General features: G+C 43.6%; 1 protein-coding gene across 1 annotated transcript in view; it reads right to left on the reverse strand.

Moving 5' to 3' along the window:
• pdlim7 (PDZ and LIM domain 7) overlaps positions 1 to 26,488 on the reverse strand; it is a 150,320-nt gene that overhangs the window by 25,688 nt on the left and 98,144 nt on the right. Inside the window, exons 6-8 of the mRNA XM_038793545.1 lie at positions 26,259 to 26,397; positions 25,067 to 25,103; positions 5,493 to 5,572 (exon numbers count right to left, since the gene is read on the reverse strand). Of these exons, the coding sequence (XP_038649473.1) occupies positions 5,493 to 5,572; positions 25,067 to 25,103; positions 26,259 to 26,397 (256 nt within the window). The remainder of the gene's footprint in view (positions 1 to 5,492; positions 5,573 to 25,066; positions 25,104 to 26,258; positions 26,398 to 26,488) is intronic.

Below are 26,488 nucleotides of genomic sequence, written 5' to 3' on the forward strand. Positions count from 1 at the left end.
TCTAAAATTAAATCACGATTTTAAAAATATATAAATAAATAAGAACTAAAGTGCAAGCAAATTATCAGGAATGTAACATGTGGATTTTGTAGACAAAGAGACTGTTTCGGCTTCTCACATGTGCACGACATATCAGCAGAATTCTCTGAAGCACCCACCGGTGGGTTCAAGGGCAGGTGGGGCTGAAGAATACGGAGGGAGGCCCAAAATTCGGTTTCACACCAGTGTGTATTTCACATGGGATCTTCTACTGGAACTCGCCACAGTGAATCAGGAAACACATTTGAGGTGGGCATGCAACTCAGTTGCATCCTGCTAATGGGATTCAGATGAAACCAATGCTCAATTCTCCACAACGCCGGTGGGAAAACACACTGGTGCAAAATACGTCTGGAGCAACGTGGCTTGCTGATGATGGAAATCACCTGAACAATGCCAGGGGCTACCTCCGGAGTTCAGGATGGAGGTCCCCGATAATCCTGGACCCCGGAATAGCACTGGGTGGGGGGAGCACCCATAGGTCGATCTTCCAGATTCCTAGAGGAGGTCCACCTTCCCAGCCTCAAGAGTGCTCCTGGTGATCCACCTTCCTTCTCAGGTGCTCCATTTTCTGGCCTTAAGTGCTCCCTAGATTCATATTCGTTTACGGGGAGTCTACATTCTTTCTTCAATAGAGGGTCTGTGAGGTTGAACACCTTCAATCTGGCACCTGGACAGGACGGCAGACTATGCGTCATCTGGTCAGCCCACCCATGGAAGATGGCAAAACACCCATGGGTACATAATTAGTGAGGTCGAAGCCAGAGTATTTGGCATGTTTTTCCACTGGCCTCTGCAGCAGGAATCATAGAATCCTTACAGTGCAGTAGGAGGCCCTTCGGCCCATCGAACTGCACTGACCCTCCAAAAGAGCACTCCACCCATGCCCACTCCGAACAACACCTTAACCCAACCTACACACCTTTGATCTTTGGACACTAGACGACAGTTTAGCATGGGCAATCCACCTAACGTGCACATCTTTGGACTGTGGGTGGAAACCGGAGCACCAGGAGGTAACCCATGCAGACACAGTGTGCAAACTCCACACAGACAGTCACCCAAGGTCAGAACTGAACTCGGGTCCCTGGTGCTGCGAGGCAGCAGTGCTAACCACTGTGCCACCGTGGGCCTTAGTTCCAGGATGGGAAAATTCCATCCTGCATCTGCTCGAGACACTGTAGCTCACTTTAAAGGAAAGCAACAGTCCAGGAAGTTGAAAGTATTTTACCTATAAGCAGAGCAGCAGAACCAAAGGGAGGTGGGGGAGAAGGTCCCGCAGACATTAGTCTCATCCAACAGGTGAAATGTACTTTATATAAGGTAGAGAGAGAGAGAGAGAGAGAGAGACTGCAGCGATGGCAACTACAATGCTAACTTCGGCACTGTGGAGTAGAAGGCTAACCAGAGAAAGCAGATCAGAGTAAAATGCAGCAGTTCAAAATAATTGGGAAATAAATATAGTTTCCTCTGTGACCATGATTAAGAATTCCAAAGGTTGTATTATTGCCTACCTGGTGCCAGGTAGACATACCTCAATATAGCTGGAAAGGAATGTGGAAAGTGGGAAAGGGGGGAAATCCAATTGTCCTGATTCATGTTGAGACCAGTGACATAGAGAAAGAAAGGGAGCATCTTCTACTGAACAATTACCAAGAGGTAAAGCTAAATGAAGAACTAAGGACTGAAGGACAATAATCTCTTACTCCAGCCACATGCTAATTGGAATTTGGTAACAAATAGACCAGGAGGATGAACATATGGGCGAGGGAGAGAACCTCCCTTTCATTGGCAAGATTTAAAAGAAAACGAATGACACAAGAGTTTAGGACATAAACCCAATTTAGCCACAAGTACAGAGAACAAAGAAAAGTACAGCACAGGAACAGGCCATTTGGCTCTCCAAACCCGTGCCGATCATGATGCTTTAACTTAAAAAAAACCTTCTGCCCTTACTCGGCCTATATCCCTCTATTTCCTCCCTATTCATGTACCCATCCAGATGCCTTTTAAATGTTGCTAATGTCCCTGATTCCATCACATATTCTGGCAGTGCTTTCCATGCACCCTCCATTCACTGCGTGAAAGATGTACCCTCGACATCTGGTACATCTGACAGCATGGTAGCCTTGTGGATAGCACAATCGCTTCACAGCTCCAGGGTCCCAGGTTCGATTCCGGCTTGGGTCACTGTCTGTGCGGAGTCTGCACATCCTCCCCGTGTGTGCATGGGTTTCCTCCGGGTGCTCCGGTTTCCTCCCACAGTCCAAAGATGTGCGGGTTAGGTGGATTGGCCATGATAAATTGCCCTTAGTGTCCAAAATTGCCCTTAGTGTTGGGTGGGGTTACTGGGTAATGGGGATAGGGTGGAGGTGTTGACCTTGGATAGGGGGTAGGGTGCTCTTTCCAAGAGCCGGTGCAGACTTGATGGGCCGAATGGCCTCCTTCTGCACTGTAAATTCTATGTAATCTCCCTTAAACTTTCCCCTCTCACCTTGAACCTGTGCCCCCTTGTAATTGACACTTCCTGCCTTGGAAAAAGCCTCTGGCCACCCTGTCTATGCCTCTCACAATTTTGTAGACCTCCATCAGGTTTCCCCTCAGTCTCCAGCTTTCCAGTGAAATCAATCCTAGTTTATTCAACCCCTCCTCATAGCCAATAGGCTTGAGACCAGGCAAAATCCTAGTGAACCTTCTTGCACTCTCTCCACGTCCTTCTGATAATGTGATGACCAGAACTGCATTCAATACTCCAAATGCAGCCTAACCAAGGTTTTATATAGCTACAACATAATTTCTCAACTCCTGTACTCAATACCCTGGCTAATGAAGGCAAGCATGACATATGCCTTCTTAATCACCTTGGCCATCTGTGTTGCCACTTTTAGGGAACTGTGGACCTGCACGCCCAGATCCCTCTGTATATTAATGCTCTCAAGAGTTCTGCCATTTACAGGATAATTCATATGTAGATTTGATCCTCCAAAATGCATCACCTCACATTTGTCTGGATTAAATTCCATTTGCCATTTTTGTGCCCAAGTCTCCAATCTACTGAAATCCTGTTGTATCCTCTGACAATCCTCAGCAACTCCGCCAATCTTCATGTCATGCGCAAACGTACTAATCAGACTACCCACATTTTGCTCCAGATCATTTACATATACTACAAACAACAGAGGCCCCAGCACTGATCCCTGCGCAACACCACTAGCTACAGATCTCCATTCTGAAAAACCCTTCCACCGCTACTCTGTCTTCGAAACCAAGCCAGTTCTGTATCCATCCAGCCAACCCACCCCGAATCGCATGTGACTTGAGTTTTTGTACCAGTCTGCCATGTGGGATTTTGTCAAAAGCCTTACTAAAGTTCATATAAACTACATTCACAGCCCTTGCCTCATTAATTTTCTTTGTCACCTCTTCAAAAAACTCAATCAAGTTGGAGAAATATGACCTTCCTCATACAAAACCATGCTGCCCATTACCAACTAGTCCATTTTCCTTCAAATGTGCATATATCCTGTCCCTCAGTATTTTTTCCAATAGCTCCCCCACCATTGATGTCAGGGTCACCAGCCTTTAACTTGCTGGATTATCGCTGCTTCCTTTCTTAAACAAGGGAACAATATTGGCTATTCTCCAGTCCTCTTGAACCTCACCTGTGGTCAAAGAGGATGTGAAGACATCTGTCAAGGCCCTATTTCTGCCCTTCCTCCCGCCGTAACCTGGGATAGATCCCATCCGGCCCTGGGGACTTGTCTTCCTTAATGCAATTTAGGATACTTAACACTTCCTCCTTTGATATATTGGACATTCTCCCGAGCGTTCGCACACCTTTCTCTGACCTCAACATCCGTCATGTCCTTCTCCCTGGTGAATACCGATACAAAATCTGCATCAACGATTTCACCCACTTCTTGTGGTTCCATGCATAACTTTTCTCCATTGTCCTTGAGTGGGCCTACTCTTTGTCTTGTTACCCTCTTGCTCTTAATATATGCATAAAAAGCCTTGGGATTCGTCTCCTTGACCATGTTTGCTAAAAACATTTCATGGCTAATTCCACATTTAACTCCTTCCTACTTTCACTACTCAAGCGCTTTGTCAGTTTTAGATGCCTGGACCAACTGTATGCTTCCTTTTTCCTTTTGACTAAGCTTACAATTTCCTTCCGTCATCCATGGTTCCTGAACCTTGCCATTTCGATCCTTCGTTTTCACGGGGATATGCCTATCCTGCAATCAACTGGCCTTTAAAAGCCTCCCACATGTCAGATGTGGATTTTCCCTCAAATTGCCACTCCCAATCCACATTTCCCAGTTCTGTCTAATTTGGATGTAATTGGCCCTCACCCAATTAAGCACCCTCACCCGCAGGCCACTCTTGTGACTACTCAAAATCTTATGGAATTATGGTCGCTAGGAGTAACTAAACAACAGCAGGAGTAAGAAATCAAAAACCATGTTAACTTAAATGATGTGAATAAAACAGCATAATGGAAAAATACCAAGTTTGTGTCTTCTGACAATTCAGAACTTTATACATGGAAGCACAGAAAATAAATGGAATGAATGAGAGGCTCAAATAAAGGATAGAGGGTATAGCATGGAGGTCATGGTTGGAAGTTATATATTCCAGGTTAGATAGTAAATAAAAAAAGAATAGCACAAGGAAGGGGAGCAGGAGTAGCCTTATGAATTACTATTGGAACCATTAGTCAGGGAGGTATGGGAAGGAAAGCAATTTGTGACAAATTTATGATTTGAATTAAGAAACAAGCAGATATAAAACCAGAATGGAAGCTTCTTATAGCCCTGCAAGGATTAGTGCTGAGGCTTCAACTTGCCATACAAGTGCAAGGCAATGACAATCTCCAACATGAAAGAATCCCCCCATAACATTCAATGGCAATTCGGTCGCTGAATTCTCCACTACCAATGCCACCATTTTCAGTCCCATTTTGTTTTGCTTGCATGATTGTCACTTTTGCCATTTAGTCTCTCCTCTCTTCCATTTAAAAAAACTCTCCTCCCTGCCTTTGCGCTTCTTAAATCTATTATACCTTTTTTCTAGTTTTGACAAAAGATCCTTCACCGGAAACTTTAACTCCTCAGCTCACCATAGATGCTACCAGACCTGTTGACTATCTGTTTTTATTTCAATTAATTAGGGCTACACCAACTGCATGAAAGTTTAAACAAGACGTTTTGATACTAGAACAAAACAAAACTAATGCAATAGATTGGCAAGTAACTATTTTATTCACCAAAGGAATTAATATTTGGCATATTCTTAATAATACTTGATGGTGACGGGTTATTTTTAAAATAAAGCCCGACAAATTGCAATCCATTCTGATGCTAGTATCAATTTGGGAAAGTCATAGAATTGAATTGGAACCGATTAGGGTAGACAGTGAAAAAATAAACAATGCAAAAGCTCAAGATTACCTGGATCTTCATATGTCTCAGGGGTGGGCTCAAGAGCAGAAGCTAGATCGAATGATCGCCCCACAGCGCCTGTCTCAGGGCTAAAATAAAATACAACATTTATCATTCAACACAAAATCCAAGATTATTCCAGCCAAAGAATATGGCGACACAAATGTTTCAATTCATACAAACGGGTACGAAGACAAACTAGCGCCTGAGCAGCGACAGCAAATTTCCTCAGAGGCCGAAGTTTTTGAACAACCAACATAATGCCGTCAATTGAGATGCACATGCATCCGTAATATAATCGATTACTGGGGTAGGAATAAATTGTATCACCATGATAAACATGGTGCTGTAAAAGAAATTTTTAAAAAATTGGCAATGCTGGACAAACTTCTTTTACTTAAGCAAGATTACGGTATTTAAATTGTCTGTAATCTCAATGAAGCTCCCTGAAAAAAAAAGTGAATGTATTAGGAAAGGGTAGAAGAAGAAATGAAAGTGACAGCATTGTTCAAATATTACCACTGCAGATGGTGAAATTTGAATTCAGTAAAAAAAATCTGGAATTCAAAATGTTTAATGATGACCATGAAACCATTATCGATTGTTGGAAAAACCCGTCTGGTTCACTAATGTCCTTTAGGGAAGGGAATCTGCCGTCCTTACCTGGTCTGGCCTACATGTGACTCCAGATTCACAGCAATGTGGTTGATGCTTAACTGCCCCCTCAAGGGCAATTAGGGATCAGCAATAAATTCTGGCCCAGCCAGCGAAGCCCACGTCCCATGAATGAATAAAAAAATATATGAGACAATCAGAGAAAGCAAGAAAAAAAAACTGGACAAGAAAAAAAAGAAAAACAAAGGAAGATAAGACAGTTAAACATAGACAAAGGGATAGCAACAACCCATTTTAAAAAAAGCAGGGTATGTACAAGAGAAAGCGAAAAAATGCCAAATGCAGGAAAAAAGGAGACAAATATACTTAAAGTATCTGATATCTGAGTTTTCTCCCAAAATCATGAGCAATAATTACATATTTGCTTATTGACTCATTTATTTCTTATTTAGATATTAAAATAAATGCACAATTTGTTCTATTTATATTCCCAATGTCAGAATAGATTGTAACAGGTTGACTTCTACAACACCACATATGAATACTTTACCTCAATTATAGTGAGAACAGGAAAAAAAAAGAATACGTTCATAAGCGTTGGATGATAAAGCAACCTGAAAAAAAAGTAATAAGGCCCAAAAGCTATATCATCTGATAGAAGAGAACCAAATCGCAATGAAACTAATTATTCATGCTACAACACACATAAATCCAGCAACATGATATTTTCAGCTAATTTTGATTCCTCACCAACAGAAGGCACACTGTTGCTGGGGTTTTAGATGAGGGGCGTAATTATCCCAAAAATGGCAAGTGACATTTTCGGTGAGATTCCCACCAGCCCTGGTAGCTCAAGCAGCATCGCAATTTAGGCACTTTGAAAATCCCCCCCCCCCACCCTACTCCCCCAACCACATGAAAAATGCCATGCCGAGACACAAAGTGGCTGATTCGCCCACCCAGGGGATCATCTGAGCACTTCCATAGAATCCCCAGAGTGCAGATGGAGGTTGTATGGCCCATCGAGTCTGAATTGACACTCTGAAAGTGCACACCAGGTGCACTACATCGCCCGCAATCCCACCTTACCTCCACATCACTGGACACTATAGCCCATTTGTATCATAGCAAATCTAACTAACCTGCACATGTGGTAGGAAACCGGAAGAAACACACACAGACACTGAGAATGTACAAACTCCATAAAGATTGTCACCCAAGACTGGAATTGAACTCGGGTCCCTGGCACGGTGAGGCAACAGTGCTAACTTTGTGCCACAGGGGGGCGCTGCATTTAAATAGCTCCACGTCAGTTTCCCACAGTCAAGCCAGGAGGCTGGCAGCTAAGAAACTAGGTTCATGATTTATGGGGGCGTCCCTCTTCGACAATGTTGGATGCCGTGGAAGAGAGAAGAGCAAATATTTACCCTCAGACTGGCAGGACACCCTTTAGCAAGGTCACGAATCCTGCCTGGGAGACAGTGGCAGCACTGGTCAGTGCCCGCAGCCTGACCAAGAGGACAGCAGTGCGGTGGCAGAAGAAGTTGAATGACCGCCTACAATCAGCAAGAGTAAATGTTCCCCGTCTTCTCTTGGCACTCCGCCCGTCCATCACCCCCGAATTGTCACCTAGAACCAACATGCCACTACCTTACAGGTTCCCAGCACCAGAGAGAGAGAGCGAGTGAGAAGTAGAGCAACGGAGCTTCATCCCGATGGCCAGTCTCAAGTGAGTGCTTTGTTGTCCAAACTCTTGAACAAGCCATGTACTGAAACCTTGTCACTTGCCTTATAGGAACATCAACTGAAGAGCTTGACCCAACAACCAGCAGTGCCCCATCACTCACTCTCAAAAGCACCTCGGAAGAGATCTTGGAGGGAGACACAGATGAAATGTCACAGCTATCACACATACAGTCCACCATTGCAGAGAGACACTCCTTAGTGGGCACACTTAGCAGGCAGACTTCTGGGTCATTTTCTGGTGAGCACAAAATTGCTTCTGATGCACATCAGGTGGTGGCAGAAACATTGGACTGTCAAGAGGTCTGCTGGTATTGATGACACAGATGTGTCCCAGCCAGGTACCGCGCCTCTGGACACGTTCGCCCCTTCAGCTACCGGAGATGTAAAGGCAGAGACGAGATTACCGTGATGGGTTGTCAGCGACATTCCGCGACTGCAAGGCTGTCTGGAGGAGCACCAAACCCTCCTGTCGCAGGAGATGTTGTCGGTGCTGCAAGACATCAGATTCATGACTACTGAACTCGCATGGCACAGTCCCGGAGGGCAATGACTGAGGAGTTCAAAGCCATGTTCTTGACAATGGCTGACTTCCAGGACTGCCAATGGCAGATGGCGTGGAGGCTTCCGGAGCTCACTCCAGCTGCCCCCCATCCCATGGAGTAACCCACGGGCCCACGAGCACTCGAAGCGAGGAGGAACTGCTGGAGCACCTCCCGGGACCTTTCACCCAAGAGAGCCTGGGGGTGACCAACCCTTCCTGATACCGACGCACCTCAGGGCCAGCGGGCCTTCCAATCCTGGCCCTTAATAGGATTCCTGCCAAGGATATCTCAGGCAACAGGGTGCGGAAGACAGCAGGCTTCCTCCGCCTCTAATGTGCATCCTGGGAATAGACCTGGATGCAGTGAGAGGGTTGGCAAGGTAAGGAATTGTAGGGACACAAAGTGGACAGGGTGAAATTAGGCACAGATAATTTTTTTGTGTGTCAAATGTCACAAATGCACATGTTGACACATTATAAACTTGTTATTCAAAACGTTATGGTCTTACTGTCATTAGCCTTCCTCCCAATGGGATTGTGCTTCATCCCATCTGGAAACTGCTCTCATCACAGGTCCTTAAATTCAGGCAAATGGTTAGGCCCACTCAAAGTGAGAACAATATAATCCCTGAAAAGATCTGGACATTAATCAGTGAGCCCGAGACCCTCATCCCTAATCTCCCTCTAATGCAATGCGACAAAAGTATCTAGGGCCATAGCTCACTCGCATGTGAGCTGGGAAGTCAACCTGCTTACAACACATACATAAGCAATAGCTGAGGTGCATCAGTTTCCCTCACTGTGATTCGTCATTACCCTCCTGTATTTTCTGATCAGCAGGCACAAGGACTCCCGGGGTCCAGCAACCTGAAGGTTTACTGTGGCTCTGTCTCCGTGGCTGCAGGTGGACAGCATGAACTTGTGGGTGGGTGGGGGGGGGCCTTCTTGAGCGATTACACAACATGGGTGTTCCGGAAGTGAAGCGGAAAGCAACAAGGGCAGCCCTGCTCCTTTCAGGCAACCCCTCCCTCCCACCTGTCCTCCAACCTACAGCTCCTCTCCGATCTCTTCCTGCACTCCCTCCTGGTCACCCTCCTCAGAGTAGACATTCCAGTCCTCCAGATCTTCATCAGTAAGATGGTCGCCATGCTGCTGTGCCAAGCTATGTGGACCATGACAGACCATCATGATGTGGGAGACTCTTTTGTGACTTTAATGTAGGGCCCCACTGGATCTGTCGAGACAGTGGAAGCGCATTAAACAATGCAATAAAGTTACTGTAAAAATCTCCCAGTCCCCACTCTATTATGCTTGTTCGGGTCGACAGAGGGAGATTTCACAATGTCCAATTCACCTATCAAGCACGTCTTTCGGGACTTCTGGGAGGAAACCCACGCATGTACAGGGAGAACGTGCAGACTCGGAACAGACAGTGCCCCAAGCCAGGAATCTACCCGGGTCCCAGTTGCTCTGCAGCAAAGTGCTAACCACTCTGCTACCGTACTGCCCTTAAGGAGCCGGGTGCACAGCTCAGTCACAGACCGGGTGGCACTCTGCTAGAAAATGCAAACGCCAATGCGAACGCACATGCATGAACCTCATCTCGTGGTCACACATCAGCTGGACAGAAGGAGAGAGAGAGAGAGTGCGAGGAGAGAGCGAGCGCGAGAGGGAGAGAGAGAGAGAGAGCGAGGAGAGGAAGGAGAGAGCGAGCGAGCGAGGGAGAGGGCGAGCGAGAGAGGGAGGGAGAGGGCGAGCGAGAGAGGGAGGGAGAGGGCGAGCGAGAGAGGGAGGGAGAGGGCGAGCGAGAGAGGGAGGGAGAGGGCGAGCGAGAGAGGGAGGGAGAGGGCGAGCGAGAGAGGGAGGGAGAGGGCGAGCGAGAGAACGAGTGAAAGAGGGAGTGAGCGAGCACGAGCGAAAGAGGGAGAGCGAGCGTGAGCGCAAGAGGGAGAGCGAGTGTGAGCGCAAGAGGGAGAGCGAGTGTGAGCGCAAGAGGGAGAGAGCGAGCACGAGCGAAAGAGGGAGAGCGAGCGCGATCAAAAGAGGGAGAGCAAGCGCGAGCGAAAGAGGGAGAGCGAGCGTGAGCGAAAGAGGGAGAGCGCGAGCGAAAGCGCGCGCAAGAGGAAGAGAGCGCGCAAGAGGAAGAGAGCGCGCAAGAGGAAGAGAGCGCGCAAGAGGAAGAGAGCGCGCAAGAGGAAGAGAGCGCGCTAAAGAGGCAGAGCGCGCGAAAGAGGCAGAGTGCGCGAAAGAGGAAGAGAGAGAGAGAGAGAGCAAAAGAGGGATAAAGACAGACTGTCCGAAAGAGGGGGAGAGAGAGATCATGAAAGAGGGAGAGAGAGAAAGCGCAAAAGAGGGAGAGAGATCTCATTGCTGCCAGGCCTTTATATTTAAGATTCATTTTTTGTTCAAATATCTATGATTGGGATTTTCAATTCTTTACAAAATGTTTGCATCAAACAAACAAAAGAAGTGAAGATTGCTATAGGTATCAATGTACCACAGGTACAGCACAAAACAATACTCATTACATAATTGGAAAGAAATAACAAAGGTGAATTAGGTACAACATTCCCAACAAGTTCCTTCCACGGATAAATGACCTGTCTGCACCCAAACAGGATACAGACAACGTTATAGCCCTATATTTCACCCGTATCTACAAACAAAATGACAGAAGAAAAGAATACCACAGAACCCCAGTGCTAAGGGAAAATCAACTGACTCTTAAAGCACCATTTAAACTCTTCTCCAGGTCCAGACTGCAACAGGCAATTATCCTTTTGAGATGGCAAAATGACAATTACAAAGCCAGAGAGGACTGACCACAGGCAAACCTTAATACTCAGCCTAAGTTCTCCTATAGAAGAGGTAAAAGGAGAGCAAGAACAAGAGCCAAGAGCAAGAATCCAAACTTCCATAATCACATCTCCCGACCCCAGATCAATGGCAAATCAAATCAGGACACCAGCACTAGTATACCCTTCAAGAGGACAACAGGATATCATGGGACTAAGAACCAAAAAGAATATAAACTGGTCTCAATTGTAAAACAGGGGAGAAACCCACTCCAGAATGGAAAGGCCGTCAGACTGACCCCCAGACTGGGGAGCGCCGTGGGACGGAGGGCTGATCCAATACATGCTGGCGTAACCAGCAACGCCCACATCCCAGGAGAATAAAAATAAACTGACTCAGCTCTCACTGACTGAGCTCTCAAACTTTGGATGACACACATTGCAGACTAACACTGCTTTAAAAAATGTTTAAACACACAGGCTGCAAGACAACACCCACCAGCCATGACCCCCATCCCAGATTCCCCGACCCCCTCTCCCACCCTGAGCCCACCACCTGCACCTCCCCCCTCCCCGACACCCTTGAACCTCCCCACCTCTGGTGCTGGGCAACGAGCTCTGTTCCCTTGGACTCCCTGGTACTAGGTGGAGAGGGCACTCTCCTCCTTCCTCGCTCCGAGTTCATGGCGCCTGGTTCCCGTTTATTAAAGCTAGCAGCGATTCCTGAGCACATGTTGGGTGGGAAGATTCAATGATATCTGAAGATTCGACTTTAACCTCACTAAGTACATAATCATGCATTCCAATTGATGCAAATCATGCTCACGCCATCGGGGGGGGGGGGGGGGGTCAAGAAGGTTGCGATCGGAAATCATGCTGGGCCAAATCCCGTTTTTGACCTCTGGTCAATGTTTTGCTACCATGATGGAATGTAGTGGTAAGCAGCCATGACAAAAAGAATTCTTCATTAATTCCCTCTGCTAAAAATCCCAGACAACTTGGTGGAGCAGATGAAGGGCGACTTCAGAAGTTGGGATATGCTCCCCTTGTCACTGGCGGGAAGGGTGCAGACGGTAAAGATGACTGTTCTCCCAAACTTTTTGTTGGGGCAGCACGGTAGCATGGTGGTTAGCATAAATGCGTCACAGCTCCAGGGGGGGGGTTGTTGGGTTACGGGTATAGGTTGGATACGTGGGTTTGAGTAGGGTGATCATTGCTCGGCACAACATCGAGGGCCGAAGGGCCTGTTCTGTGCTGTACTGTTCTATATTCTATATTTCAGTGCTTGCCTATTTTTATCCCCAAGGTTTTCTTTAAGAGGGTGAATACGGTGATCTCTGGGATTGTGTGTGGGGGGGGGGGGGGGGGGGGGGGGGTTAAACTCCACGACTAAAGAAGGCACTGCTGGGGCAGGGTCGAGGGAAGGGGGGGGTGGCCCTATCGAATTTTGTAAACTACTATTGGGCGGCGAATATAGCAATGGTTAGGAAGTGGGTACTGGGGCAGGGGGTCGATGTGGGAGCAGGTGGAAATTACCTCATGCAGGGGCACTGGTAACGGCACCTCTGACATTTTGGCTGGTTCGGTACTCCACAAGTCCGGTAGTAGTGGCTGCCTTGAGGGTGTGAGGACAGTGGTGGAAGCATATGGGAGTGGAGGCGGCGTCGGTGTGAACACCTATTTGTGGCAACCACAGGTTTGCACCGGGGGGGGGGGTGTTGCATGATGGGGGGTTTTGGAGGCAGCAGTAAGCTGGGATCGAGCATTTTGAGGACCCTTTTATCGACGGCGGCTTTCCGTGCTTGGAGGAGTTTGAGCTGCTCGGTGGGAATGGGTTCCGCTATCTGAAGGCTAGGGACTTTGTGCAGAGACAGGTTTCGATCTTTCTGCACATGCCGCCCCAGGTGATACAGGACAAGGCAGGGTTGAAAATGGGAGTGGGGGAGGGAAGGTCTTGGAAATTTATAAAGAGCTCATGGAATGGGAGGGGGCCCCGATAGGAGAGGTGAAGCGAAAATGGGAGGAAGAATTGGGCAAGGAATTAGAGGCGGGATTGTGGGAGGATGCCCTGAGTAAAGTCAATGCATTCTCGTCATGTGCCAGGCTCAACCTGATACTATTTAAGGTGGTCCACAGGGCGTATATGATAGTGGCCTGTATGAGCAGGTTTTTTGAAGGGCTGGAGGATAGGTGTGGGTGGTGTGCGGGAAGGTCCCCAAATCACGTCCACATGCTTTGGGCATGTCCGAGGCTTAGGGGATTTTAGCAGGGATTTGCCGATGTCATGTCAAAAGTATTGAAGGTATGGGTGGTTCCGAGCTCAGAGGTGGCAATTTTTGGTGCGTTGGAAGACCCGGGAGTCAAGTGGGCAAGACAGGCTGATGTTTTGGCCTTTGCCTCCTTGGTAGGAGGATGCTATTGGTGTGGAGGGACTCAAATCCCCCAAAATCAGGGATATGAGTTAGTGACATGGCTGGCTTCCTCAGGCTTGAGAAAATAAAGTTCGCCCTGAGGAAATCGATGCTCGGGTTCGCCCGAAGGTGGCAGCCGTTTATCAAGTTCTTTGGGGAAAATTAAGCTGTCAGCAGAAGGGGGGGGGGGGTAAGGAAAAGTGGGAGACATGGGGGCTGGTTGAGGTGAGAAATAGTTAGTGGGAAAGGAAATTGTGTTTGTAAGCCATGTTGGCTGGGGTTGATTGGGTGTCATTTGCTTTGTTGATTTTTACTCTCGAAAATTGTTAAAATTATATATGCCTTAATAAAAAAAATTTTTTTAATCCCAGACAATGGAAATATGCAGCTCTCCTACCGTTTGGCTAAAATGAGCTGATTTAGCACAAACCAAGAACACATTAAATTGCCCTTCATGTCCAAAATTGCCCTTAGTGTTGGGTGGTGTTACTGGGTTATGAAAATGAAATGAAAACCGCTTATTGTCACGAGTAGACTTCAATGAAGTTACTGCGGAAAGCCCCTAGTCGCCACTTACCGGCACCTGTTCGGGGAGGCTGTTACGGGAATCGAACCATGCTGCTGGCCTGCTTGGTTACGGGAATAGGGCGGGGTGGGGACTTGAGTAGGGTGCTCTTTCCAAGAGCCGGTGCAGACTTGATGGGCCGAATGGCCTCCTTCTGCACTGTAAATTCCATGATACTGTTGCATGGAGGCATCACGGTTAGCACTGCTGCCTCACAACGCTAGGGATCGGGTTCAATTCCGAACTTGGGTGTCTCGATGGAGTTTGTACAGTCTCCCAGTGTCTGCGTGGGTTTCCTCTGGGTGCTCGGATTTCCTCCCACAGGCCAAAGGTGTGCAGGTTAGGTGGATTGACCATATTAAATTGCCCCTTAAGAGTTACTGGAATCAGGCCTAGGTCGGGTGCTTGGAGGGTCGCTGTAGACTCGATGTGGTGAATGGCTTCCTTCTGCCCTGTAGGGATTCTATGGGTGGGATTTTTCGGCCACATCCACCTGGTGACCGGGATCGAACCCAAGTTCCCGCCCGAGGTCAGCAGACCTTTACATGGTTCCCGTCTGGGGTGATCTTGTGGTGGGCATGGTCAAAAACTCCAGCCCTCTATCACACAAGACATTATATTTATTCTCACAGGTGAAATTGAAAATGAAAATGAAAATTTTTGTGTACGATTTCATCTGCAATCCATGGTTGAACTAAAACAAAATAAAGCCCACACCAACACAGGATCAATGGAAGTGACGTGTACTTTTTTAGAATCAAAATATATAACCAATCCATTTTCCATACTCTTCTTTATCAACACACCCCTACCCAAACAAGCATCAAATTTCCAAATCCTGTCATAATAGAGCAGTGGTTCATATAATGTGATAATAATACGATAGTCAAATAATTCTACAGATAGATACAGTAGTACACATTTTCTTGATTTAGCAACTACAGCAGACATGGCTCGAACTATAATGTTCGCCTAGTTTCTCTTGCCAATGATGCATTTAAGTGCCATTTGCCTATATTCAGCAAATATAATTCAGTTCCATTTCCTGACATTATTGAGGTAGAATTTACTGAAGCAGAAAATGTACACCTGTTTATATGTGGACTTGCCAATGTTACTTTACACCAAAATTTCCTGTGTGCTTTATTAGGCTGTGCCAAGCGTTAAAAGGGGATTTAAGAATAATTTTAAAATGTCCTCTTCTTCCATAATATATCAGGTTGCTGAAACTCTCACGGAAATCTGATTTTGGAAGTGTTCAACTCATTAATAAATAATGTTATGTCATAAGATAATAAATAAAACCAATTTACGCAATAATTTTTTCCCCAATTAAGGGGCAATTTAGCATGGCCAATTCACCTAACCTGCACATCTTTTTTGGATTGTGGGGCTGAGACCCACACAGATACAGGGAGAACAGACAATGACCGGGATCGAACACAAGTCCTCCGTGCCATGAGGCAGCAGTACTAACTATTGCGACACCATGCTGCTCCTTTGGGACTCCCTTCCTAACAGCAAAGTAGGTGCACCTACACAACATGAACTGCAGTGTTTCAGGAAGACGTCTGTCCATCATCTGCTCAAGGATAATTAGCTATGGATAATAAATGATGACATTTCCCGTGACACTCAGAATGCTGTGGCAAATAGGACCCAAGTGATTGTGTGTTGAATGCTTAAAAAATTAAAATCTAACAAACCTCTGAAGGCAAAAGTAATCCTCCTTTGATTTTAGACAATGGTACTTCTTTCAAAACCTATGCTCTAAAATGCAATTTTTTTCTCTAATTCATTTGGCAATGATGAAGCAGCTGTAGGAGATGGTATTTGAGTTTAAATTACAGCAAAACCTAATGCATAAGAAATGAAAAATTATTTTCATATGCAGAGGAAATAAGTATCAATCATTAGAATAGTTGATTAAAGTTAGATTAGATTAATTAGGTTTGAGTCAAATCACATTTGACTACCTTTATACTTCCTATTTAAATCTCTTGCAAGGCCGAACACAAATTGGAGGAAAAACAGAATTTAAATCATTTGGATTCTTCATTTCGCCAATGTCCAAATTCCCAACTCCAAGATAATTAGGCCCTAATTTCAGCCCAAATTATCATTTACATTACGGAAGTCTAATCGTTAATTGAGACTGACAAGATTAGTGTTGCTTGCTTTTTAGGATTGCTTGCTTTTTGCCCCTCAAAAATTAAAAGAGACCATGCAACTTTCCTTGCTACATATGAAGGCTGAAGCCAGGGCTGATAAAAGATGTAATAAACCTTTTTCAAAGTAACAAAGGGTTTTGCCTGTGCAAATAACGAGAAACCAATTTCTTATGGCAGAACCAGAGGACATACTGATTTTCGGTAACTAGCAAAAGAACCAGGGCAAGATCACTTTTCAATTCAGTAATTATGACGCTTACATGAAAAGGAAATCAAAAGTCTACTCTAGGCATATAAATAGTAAAAGGGTAGCAAGAGGAGGGGTGGGGACAATAAGGGGACTAGCCGAGGTACTAAATTAATACTTTGCATCTGTCTTTACCAAGGAAGATGTTGCGAACATTGTAGTGAAGAAGGTTGTACTTGAGATACTGGACCATCTGAAATCTGACAAAGAGGAGGTATTAAAAAGGCTGATTGTATTTAAAGTTGATAAGTCACTAGAAGCGGATGAGATATATCAGAGGTTGGGGGTGGAAATTGCAGAGGTGTTGATATAGGACGCAATCTACTGGCTGTTCATGCTGGTGGGATATTTCGGTCCCACGTGCATGGGAAATCCAGTTGACAACAGCAGGGTCAGTAGATCCAGCCCATAATCTTCTAAACATCTCTACATGTGAGGTTGCAAGAGTTCTGGAAACATCCCTGTTCAAAGAAGGGTGCAAGGATAAACCCAGCAACTGTAGTCAGTTCAACCTCAATGGAAACAGGAAAGCTTCCAAACAGGAAAGCTTTTGGAAAAGACATTCACTTGGATAAATCTTGATTAATCAAGAAAAGCCAGCATGGATTTGTTACAGGCAAATTGTATTTCACGAACTTGATTGAGGATTTTTGACGATGCAAAATTACTGTAATTAATTGTATACTGTGGTATACAAGGACTTCCAAAAGGCATTTGTTAATGCGCCACTTAATAGGATTGCCAGCAAAGTTGAAGCGATCTAAGATAAAGGACAGTAGCAGTATAGATAGAAAGTTGACCGAGTGACAGGAAGCAGAGTTGTAGTGAAGCTGTTTTTCACACTGGATAATGGTATAACACAATAGGGTTTTCCAGGGTTCAGTACTCTGATCATTAGTTTTCTTGATATATACTAATGATCTAGACATAAGTGTACAGGGCACAATTTCAAAATTTGTAGATATGACACAAAAAAGTATTGTGAGCTGTGGGGAGGATAGTGAAGGACCTCTAGAGGACATGCAGGCTGGTAAAATGGTGGGCACATGGCAGATTAAAATTAAAGCGGAGAAGTGTGAAGACACATTTTTGTTGGAAGAATGAGGAGCAAAAATAGAAAATAAATGACAATTCTTAAGCAGCTGTAGGAGCAGAAGGATCATGTGCTCTACTTGTTGAAGGTGGCAGGGTGAGACATTGTTTAGAAAGACACATGGGATTCGAGATTTTAATAGAAGCAGAGAGTAGAAAAGCAAAACAGTTCCGATGAGCATTAATAAACCTGGTTCAGCCTCAACCCGAGTCGTATGTTCAATTTTGGGCATCACACTTCAGGAATGTTGGGGAGACTTTAGAAAGGATGCAGAAAAGATTTGCAAGTATGTTTCCAGGAACAAGAGACATCAATTATTGGAGAGATTGGAAAGGTTGGCTTGTTGAGATTGGCTTGTTCCCATTAGAGAAAAGAGAGGTTGAGAGGGGTCTGATAAAGGTCTGCAAAATCACATGGGGTCTTAACTGTTTATAGAGGGAAACTACTCCTATAGGCGAAGAGTTGAGAACCAAAGTTGCAGACAACCAGCACAGGCATGATGAGAGAATCCCCTCCTTCAACTTCATAATTACCGTTAAACACCAGTAAACCCAAGTTTATATTTACAGATTGTGAAAATTTCTCCATTATGACAATAATGTTTAAAAAATTAAAAATATTGGAAGTTCATTTATATTGATATTTTTGCTCCTAAACATCTTTTAACAGCCTGCAAAGTTTATTAGAAATGAAGAATTAAGTGGTTCGAATTTCCAGGTTTGCAGTCTGAGAGAATACTTCCATGTGGAATGGCCTCCGACCCCGCTTGTTGACATCCATGTTGCTGAAATTCCCATCAATTGGTCCCAGATATAAACTGCCATTGTGAAGTGGAAATCTCTGCCACAGAGATCACTAGATCTCCGGGGACAACATTTGAGGTCAGTAGTCGACACAGCTGTTTCATCACTGACTGCATAATCTATGTGGAGTGCACAGTTTACAAATGTACATGGGAAAAACAAATGTGTACTTCTGGAGTTGTGGATTATTCATAGATGTTCCTAGATTCCCTACATGGTAGGAGGTGGCCATTCGGCCCATCGAGTCTGCAGAGAGGTGTAACGAAGCACGCGGTCATGTGACTGAAAGGTCCAGAACAAACAAAAGTTTGCAATCTTGCAACCATTCGCCGCTTGTTCGCCGCATGTTAAATGCCCCTGGTTATCAATGCTGGGTATGGGGTTATCCTTTTCAGCAGTATTTTAAACTGTCATAGATTAACAAAGACAAACATCATTACTTCAAAAGATTAGGAATTAGCTGTTATTTCAGACTTAATCATTTTATTCTACGGAATCATCCTCTCAATTTGACATTTCTTTTTAATATAAAAGGGCACAAAAAATTATAAATAAAACCCAAGAAAGCACAGTCAATTAAATAATAGTGTGGATCTTACTCCACAGCAATGCTCATCAGCCACATTTTAATGTGTCGTGATTTGAAAATGCTAAACTATATGAGGCAGTGCTTACTTAATCACAGGATCTCTGCTGTTTAATTGCATCAACCCCTGGCTCTCTCCCCCCACTCACCTGAAAATGAATATACACCGGCAATTGGCACACTTCTGTGGCACAAAAGTGAGTGGGAAACGTATTTTTTGTGCTTTAAAATTTAGTAGAACATGCCAGAATGCCATGTTGTTAATCTGTGAAATAAATGTCTTTCAATGTATCAGTGTGTGATTGTTGAATCCTACAGGACTGATTTCCAGGGCTTGCTTGCTGTTAAAACTGTGAAAGAAAGTGGCAGTGAGAGAGACTATGGTGTCTGTTACAGTATTCAAAGTGTAGAACTTAATGATAATCTATTCTCTGGACATCCCCAAAAGTAATATTGATGCAAGGTGCAAACATCAACTGAGGTAAACTAGTCCAATTTTTGTGCAAGCAAACAGCTTATTTTACCATCACTGTCAAAATTTTTGCTTTGCACCAGTTTCTTCTATTCAAAAGAAAATTAGCCCTGTTCTATAAAAAAAAAACTTACTGCCCCTCAAGTTATCAAAATAACAACAATGCCATTTTGGGATTTCTAAAGATAGGTTGCAGACCACAAAAGGTACAAACACAAACTTTATTGGAAAGATGTTTACTCTATAAGCTGGTAGGATAGACTGCCCAGTTACCGTCGCAAACAGCCGATGATGGCCTGTGATCGGACTCTTAAAGTAACCTTGTTCCAATTAGGAACAAACACACAATACAAAACAAGCATTTTTTTCCAGCTTCCAACAATGGACAAGCTAGTACTGTAGATTGTCTCAATTAAACCCTCCACATTATCAGTTTTTAATGAATGGGCTAGTGGAAAATATCTCTGTTCGTAGTCTGTGCTGAATTAGCTGAGTGTTGCTAACCCTCCCTATTAACCTGGGAATCTCTAGAAATGGAAGATTACAATTCTGTGAATAACTGTGTCTCATTCAATATGTGCAATATTAAAGCGCATGTGATTGGGGGCAATATACTGGCATGGATTGAGAATTGGTTAGCAGATAGGAAAGACAGTAGGAATAAATGGATCTTTTTCAAGTGGAAGGCAGTGATTAGTGGGGTCCCACAGGCACCAGTGCTTGGACCCCAGCTATTCACAATATGTGGGTGTAATTTAATCGAACAAAACATCCCATTTTGGGCCCGTTTAGCGGGGTGTTTCTCAGCGTCTGCAGCACCGAGAATGACCCTGCAATCAAACAGAACTCTTTTTTTTGTTTGGCCTTGGCGAGGAACGCCCTGCCAAGGTCACACGGACCTCACTTCCTGCACTGACGAGCAGGTGCTATTTTTAAATGCCGCCCCAATCTTTCAACCCCCCCTAATATACCTGTTAGGGGGTCCACAAGCCCCTCACTCACCTCATATCAGAAGAGCAAGGTGCCCAAGGACACGATCCCTGGCACAGGTAACCTGGCAGTGCCCCTGCCAGCCTGGTAGTGTCAAGGTGCCAGGAGTACCACCAGCCCGACCACTTGGGAGCTTCTGACCCCTACACACGTGCCGTTACGCCTGGTCCATGTTTGTGTGTACCAGTGCTAAACAGCCCCATGGCGAGGTATCCCAAGTACATGCACATATTCCTGGGCCTTGCGGGCATTGGATGTCGAGATGGTTAAGTGAGCCGACTGAGCAGGAAACAGATTGCGACATCTCGCGAGGCATTCGGAGCATTTAAAGTTTCGCGAGAGGCCTCTCACAAGATTTAATGACCTTGTTGCGTCACCTGAATCAGGTGCAGCGAGGTAGCTCAATCGCACCACTTATCAATAATTTGGATTAAGGAACCCAATGTAATATTTCCAAGTTGGCAGATCATACAAAATTAGGGTGGAATTGAGAGTGGTGTGGATGAAGTAAAGAGGCTTCAAGGTAGATGAGACAAGTTGAGGGAGTGGGCAAGTACATGGCAGGTGCAATACAATATGCATAAGGTCTGAAGTTATTCACTTTGGTAGGAAAAAAAACAGAATGATAGAGTATTATTTAAATGGTGATGGATCTGGAAATGTTGATGTACAAAAGGGACATAGGTGTCCTTGTGCAACATCAATGAGAGCAAGCACACAGGTGCAGCAACGGTTTGGAGGACAAATGGTATATTGATATTCATTGCAAGAGAATTGGAGTATAGAAGCAAGAAAGTCTTACTGCAGCTGTCAGGGCCTTGGCGAGATCACACCTGCACAAGTGTGCATAGTTTTGGTCTCCTTACCCAAGGAAAATATACTTGCCAGGGAAGGTGTGCAGCAAGATGGTAGGATTATCATGAGGAGAGATTTGGGTGACTGGGCCTGTATTGAGTTTGGAAGAATGAGAGGGGATCTCATTGAAAAGTATAAACTTCACCAGGACTGGACAGACTGGATGAAGGAATGGTGTTTCCGCTGGTTGGGGTGTCTAGAACAAGGGGTTAGTCTCAGGATATGGGATAGGCTATTTAGGACTGAGAAGAGGAGAAATTTCTTCACTCAGAGGGTAGTAAACCTGTGCAACTCTCTACCACAGACTGTGGAGGCCAAGTCATTAAATGTAGTTAAATAGATAGATTTCTAGACACTAAAGGTGTCAAGGGGTATCCGGAGAGCGAGCATGGCATTGAGATAGAGAATCAGCCATCATCACGCTGAATGGTGGAGAAGGGCTGATGGACAGAGTGGCCTAACCCTGCTCCTATTTTCTATGGTGCAGAATTTCCAGTCCTGTCCACCAAGGGAATTGTCGTGGTGACCTCGGGAGTGAATTTCCAGTCTTGGGCCAGGCGCAACTGGAAAATCCCATCCTTTGCTTCTATATTTGGGGAGGTGGGACAGGGTAAGTAGAGCTATAATTTGTTATTTTCACACAAACCTTTTTGTGCAAAAGCATCAGGCTCTGGGGCAAACTATTCGTGCTGCCAGTTTCATTAAAGAGAACACATGATAAGTAGCATAGTGGAGTCTACACTGGAGAAAGGCATGGGCAGTTCAATGAGTTTATTAGTTTAGATAAAACCCAAAACTGGACAATGAGCAAGATGTATTTAAAACATATTTTAAACCACAAATAAGTGGACTGCATTTTGGGATGTTTTAATATGCTATATATGTTTCAATATGTATAAATTCAGGCTGTTTCTCATCAGCTCAAGCACATTAATAAAAATTGAAACAATGATGCGTTATATTAAAAACATGAGACATAACCACTGGTCTAATATCATTTTATTTTTCATTTAAAACACTTTGATAGAACTAGGAATCTTCAGTAAATATTTGCTTAGCTTGAAAACTTAATTTGAACTAATATTCTGTCCAAAGATATCATTATGCACAAGCACAGAGTCAACTATGGGGCATCTTGCAGACACAATAGTTGCAAATTGCAGATAAACGTGATCAAAAGGTCCAGGAATATATCATGTATGGCAAACATGTATGGCAAAAAAGAACTCTACTGCAACTGTGGATAATTGAATTGCACATTGAGATGCTACTTCTATCATTGAGCACTGCAATGCTTCATCAAGAGGAAGCTAAAAGATATAACATTGCAATGTTTATGATTTTGATACTTAATTTCTTTGTTTGAAAAGATTCCACTTATTTCCAAGTAATAGTTTCAAAAGTATGTGAAGAATTAAATGTGGTTAACCATGAAAAGCTTGCTATGTCACTCCTCATAAAGAAATCAGTTTTGCCGGATGGGAGTAATTGTTCAATTCCATTTAAACTGTAGCCTCATTTCCAAATCGTTAAAAAAAAAGCCTGACATTTGGAGCCAAATATCCAACAGCAGTGACTTGTATTATTCTGGTTATCATCAAACTTGTGCTTCTGTGGTTTATATATTCAATTATCTTTTTCCACTAGAAATATATAAATTAAACATGGGCATGCAACCTTTGCCCTCCAATCTTTTACAATTAATCTCTACTTTTTAAAAATTGCACAGCCAATTTCAAAATTATATCGAAATCAATATGGAGAATAACTTAATTCAAGAGCTTTTATTAAAATATTTTAAAACAAACCAGTATATATAAATTTGTATACAGTGCTTAATGTATGTTACAAACATGTGCGACAGCTTCCAGGTCCCCAGTTCCACAATCATTAAATTCACAGTGAATGTGAAGCTCGAATTATGTTTATGTTCCCACAGCTCAGGACCAACCATTACAAATTTTTCAGTCAGGCTGTAGGTTAAATTTAACCAGGTTGATTTGACTTTTGTACTGCTGCATCTAGACATTGGATTTGCAACCAAAAGAAAATGTATGCATTCCTCAACTCTAGCTTACGGAGTTTCAGTGATAAGTGGTCAAATCAAATAGTGCTCAATTGTTTTGTGTGTCGTCTTGTACTAACTGAATTTTTAAACCAAAACCATGCTGATCAACAAATTGAAAACGCAAAAACAATCCAGCCTTTTATATTTTATGTATGACAGATATTGCAAGTGTATTAAACATAGTTGAAACTTTATGGGACAGCAAAAGAAAGCTCAGAACTTAAGCAAGATGAGTTCAGTACAGAAGCGGTGTTCAGTACAGAAACTGTATCTGGATGTAAAGAATTTGAGAGATAAAGTGTTGACTAATGTACTCTACTCCAGTTCAAGTTTTTATATTAAGAGTGTGAGCAGATCTTTCATGATGCCAATCACGCAATCTCGTATAGCGTGGGCTCTGCAGCTCAGTGATAAACCTTTCTCTGTGGAGGATGAGAGGAAAATGAAAAAGAGAAGAAAAGAGAGTAAATTAGCAGGCTTAGAACGTTAAGAAAACCCAAATTTTTTTCAACATTAGTTTGTACTAAAGTCACATATACCAGACTCCTAAGGATAAATTTGGGCTTGATTCAATACAGGTTTACCGCTCCACCACTGAAGAGGCCAATTTAAAGAAACATCAAAGTTGTTGAAATAAAATGTTCCACTATGCAACAAGGTAAACAGATTCTAGATCAAACTTGCCAGATGGCTTATTTGCGATGCGGAGCGACGCCAATAGCGCAGGTTCAACCCCTCCGTACCGGCTGAGGTTATTCATGAAGGCCCCGCCTTCTCAACCTTATTCCTCTCCTGAGGTGTGGTGACACTCAGGTTAAATCACCACCAATCAGCTCTCAAAGGGGAGAGCAGCCTATGGTCCTCGGGGACTGTGGTGATATTTATTTATACTTCTTTGCTTGCTCATAATTTCATAAGCTCAGCTATGAAAGCAATATTTGGAACGGAAACCTAATCATGAATTCACATGCTTTTCAAAATAGTTTAAAATGCCATCGGAGTATATATTTCACAAAATGGGAGTATACTTATCAAACTTCATCCTGCACTAAATTACTGCAAACTTTTAAAGTATATAATCAATGTTATGCACATGGTAGTTACCGCAACTAGTAAATATAAATTATAATGCATCACCAATCAATTATGTGTGCCAATGGACAGTGGGAGAAGACAATATATCGTCTGGGTCGAATAAGATTAGAGAGCAGAGGATAATTGGAACTAGCAGATAAAACTCAGCATCTTTTTTAATGTTACACATTTTGTCCTCATGTTTTATATTTATAATTATAATGGGAACTACTGATGTTAATTTGTCATAGTGTAGTTACACTCTCTTTCCAGTCATGGCACCACAGTGCTTCCGCTGGTAAGGACAATCTTACTTAGACAGTCCTCACCATATAAAAAAATAGAAATTTACCATGGGAAACATTAACAGGAAGTGTGTGCAAATGTAAGATTAATATACAAAATGTTATGTATAAAAATATATAATGGGTTGAGCTGCTTCGAATGTTACTATTAAAACCAGTTTTCAACCAACCAAATGTTTAACTTAATGGCTTTTAAAAAATATTTATTTGCCATCAGCGAGATTGGCCATCACTCGTTACTCTTACCTTGCCCTTGTAACAACTTCATCATCTGGATCTCGCACTGAAATTAATTGGAAAGAATAAGGGATGCTCAATTAATAGTATGTGCCATTTGAAAATCAAAAACACACACTAAAATAGTTTTGCTTTTTGATTAATTTGTTATAGATATATTGAGATATCATCATATATGGTTTTCATGCTTATGGATTATTCCAGCATACTTACTGTTTTATGCAAGGAAAAATTGTTTGTATTCTTAATCTATATGGGAAGATGATGGCATTGTGGTAATGCCAGTAGATTAGTAATCCAAAGGCCCAGGCGAAATGCAGAGGACATGGATTCAAATCCTACATGCAGCTGGTGGAATTTAAATTAAATTTGAAAGACATCTTGGTAATTGAAAGTATGTAGCTATCAATTGTTGTAAAAACCCATCTGGTTCACTAATGTCCTTTAGGGAAGGAAATGTGCGCTCACCTGATGCGTGACTGCAGACCCACAGCAATGTGGTTGACTCTGAACTGCCTTCTGAAATGGCCTAGAAAGGCAATCTTGGATGGGCGGTAAATTCTGGTCTTACCAGTGACATCTTCTCTGCAAACATTGTAGTGCAATCACATCTGTCCTATAGTGCAGTGGCCAGAATTGCACACAGTACTCTTAGCTGTGGCCCAATGAATGTTTTATACAGCTCCATTATAACCCCCCGCTCTTCTATTCTATGCCTCAGCTAATAAAAGCAAGTATCCAATTTCCCTTCTTAACCACCTTACCAACCTGTCCTGTTGCCTTCAAGGATCTTTGGACATGCACCCAAAGGTCCCTCTGGTTCTCTGTACTTCCTAGCATCCTACCATTCACTGTGTATTCCTTTGCCTTGTTAGTCCTCCCAAAATGCATCACCTCTCAATTTTCAGGGTTAAATTCCACTTACCACTGTTCTGTATTCCATTCCAACTTCACTATCAATGGAAGAGGCTTCAGCCATCCTTTCCATAATTTTACACAATCTCCCTAAACCCTAACCATTCAGCTAAATCCTCACAAGATACAGTAAGTCTTCAGCAACAGCATGAATGTGGATGCTAATCATCACATTCTTCAGAGAAATGAGAGTAGTTTTGATTCAGTCGGATTTTTAAAAATCAGTTGTCTGTTTGACATGCATGTTTGTTATGTCATTGCGTGTTAATAGTGACAATGCACTTACTGCAATCTGTGCCCGTCAGTTGGGCAAGGATACGGAAAGAACGGGACTGGGTTGTTCCTGTTTTTGGCTGCCAATCCTCAGTATTCTCCATCAGTCGCTTCTTACTAGCATCATTGGGGATGATAACACGTTGATCAAGCTTGACAGAATGCCTTTATTACACATTTGTGGGTGTTGAAGGAAATAAAGAGAGAAAAGAATAAAAAGGAGAGAGAGAGAAAGAAAAAGGA

Source organism: Scyliorhinus canicula, chromosome 4 (assembly GCF_902713615.1).
Source record: "Scyliorhinus canicula chromosome 4, sScyCan1.1, whole genome shotgun sequence".
Taxonomy (NCBI): Eukaryota; Metazoa; Chordata; class Chondrichthyes; order Carcharhiniformes; family Scyliorhinidae; genus Scyliorhinus; species Scyliorhinus canicula.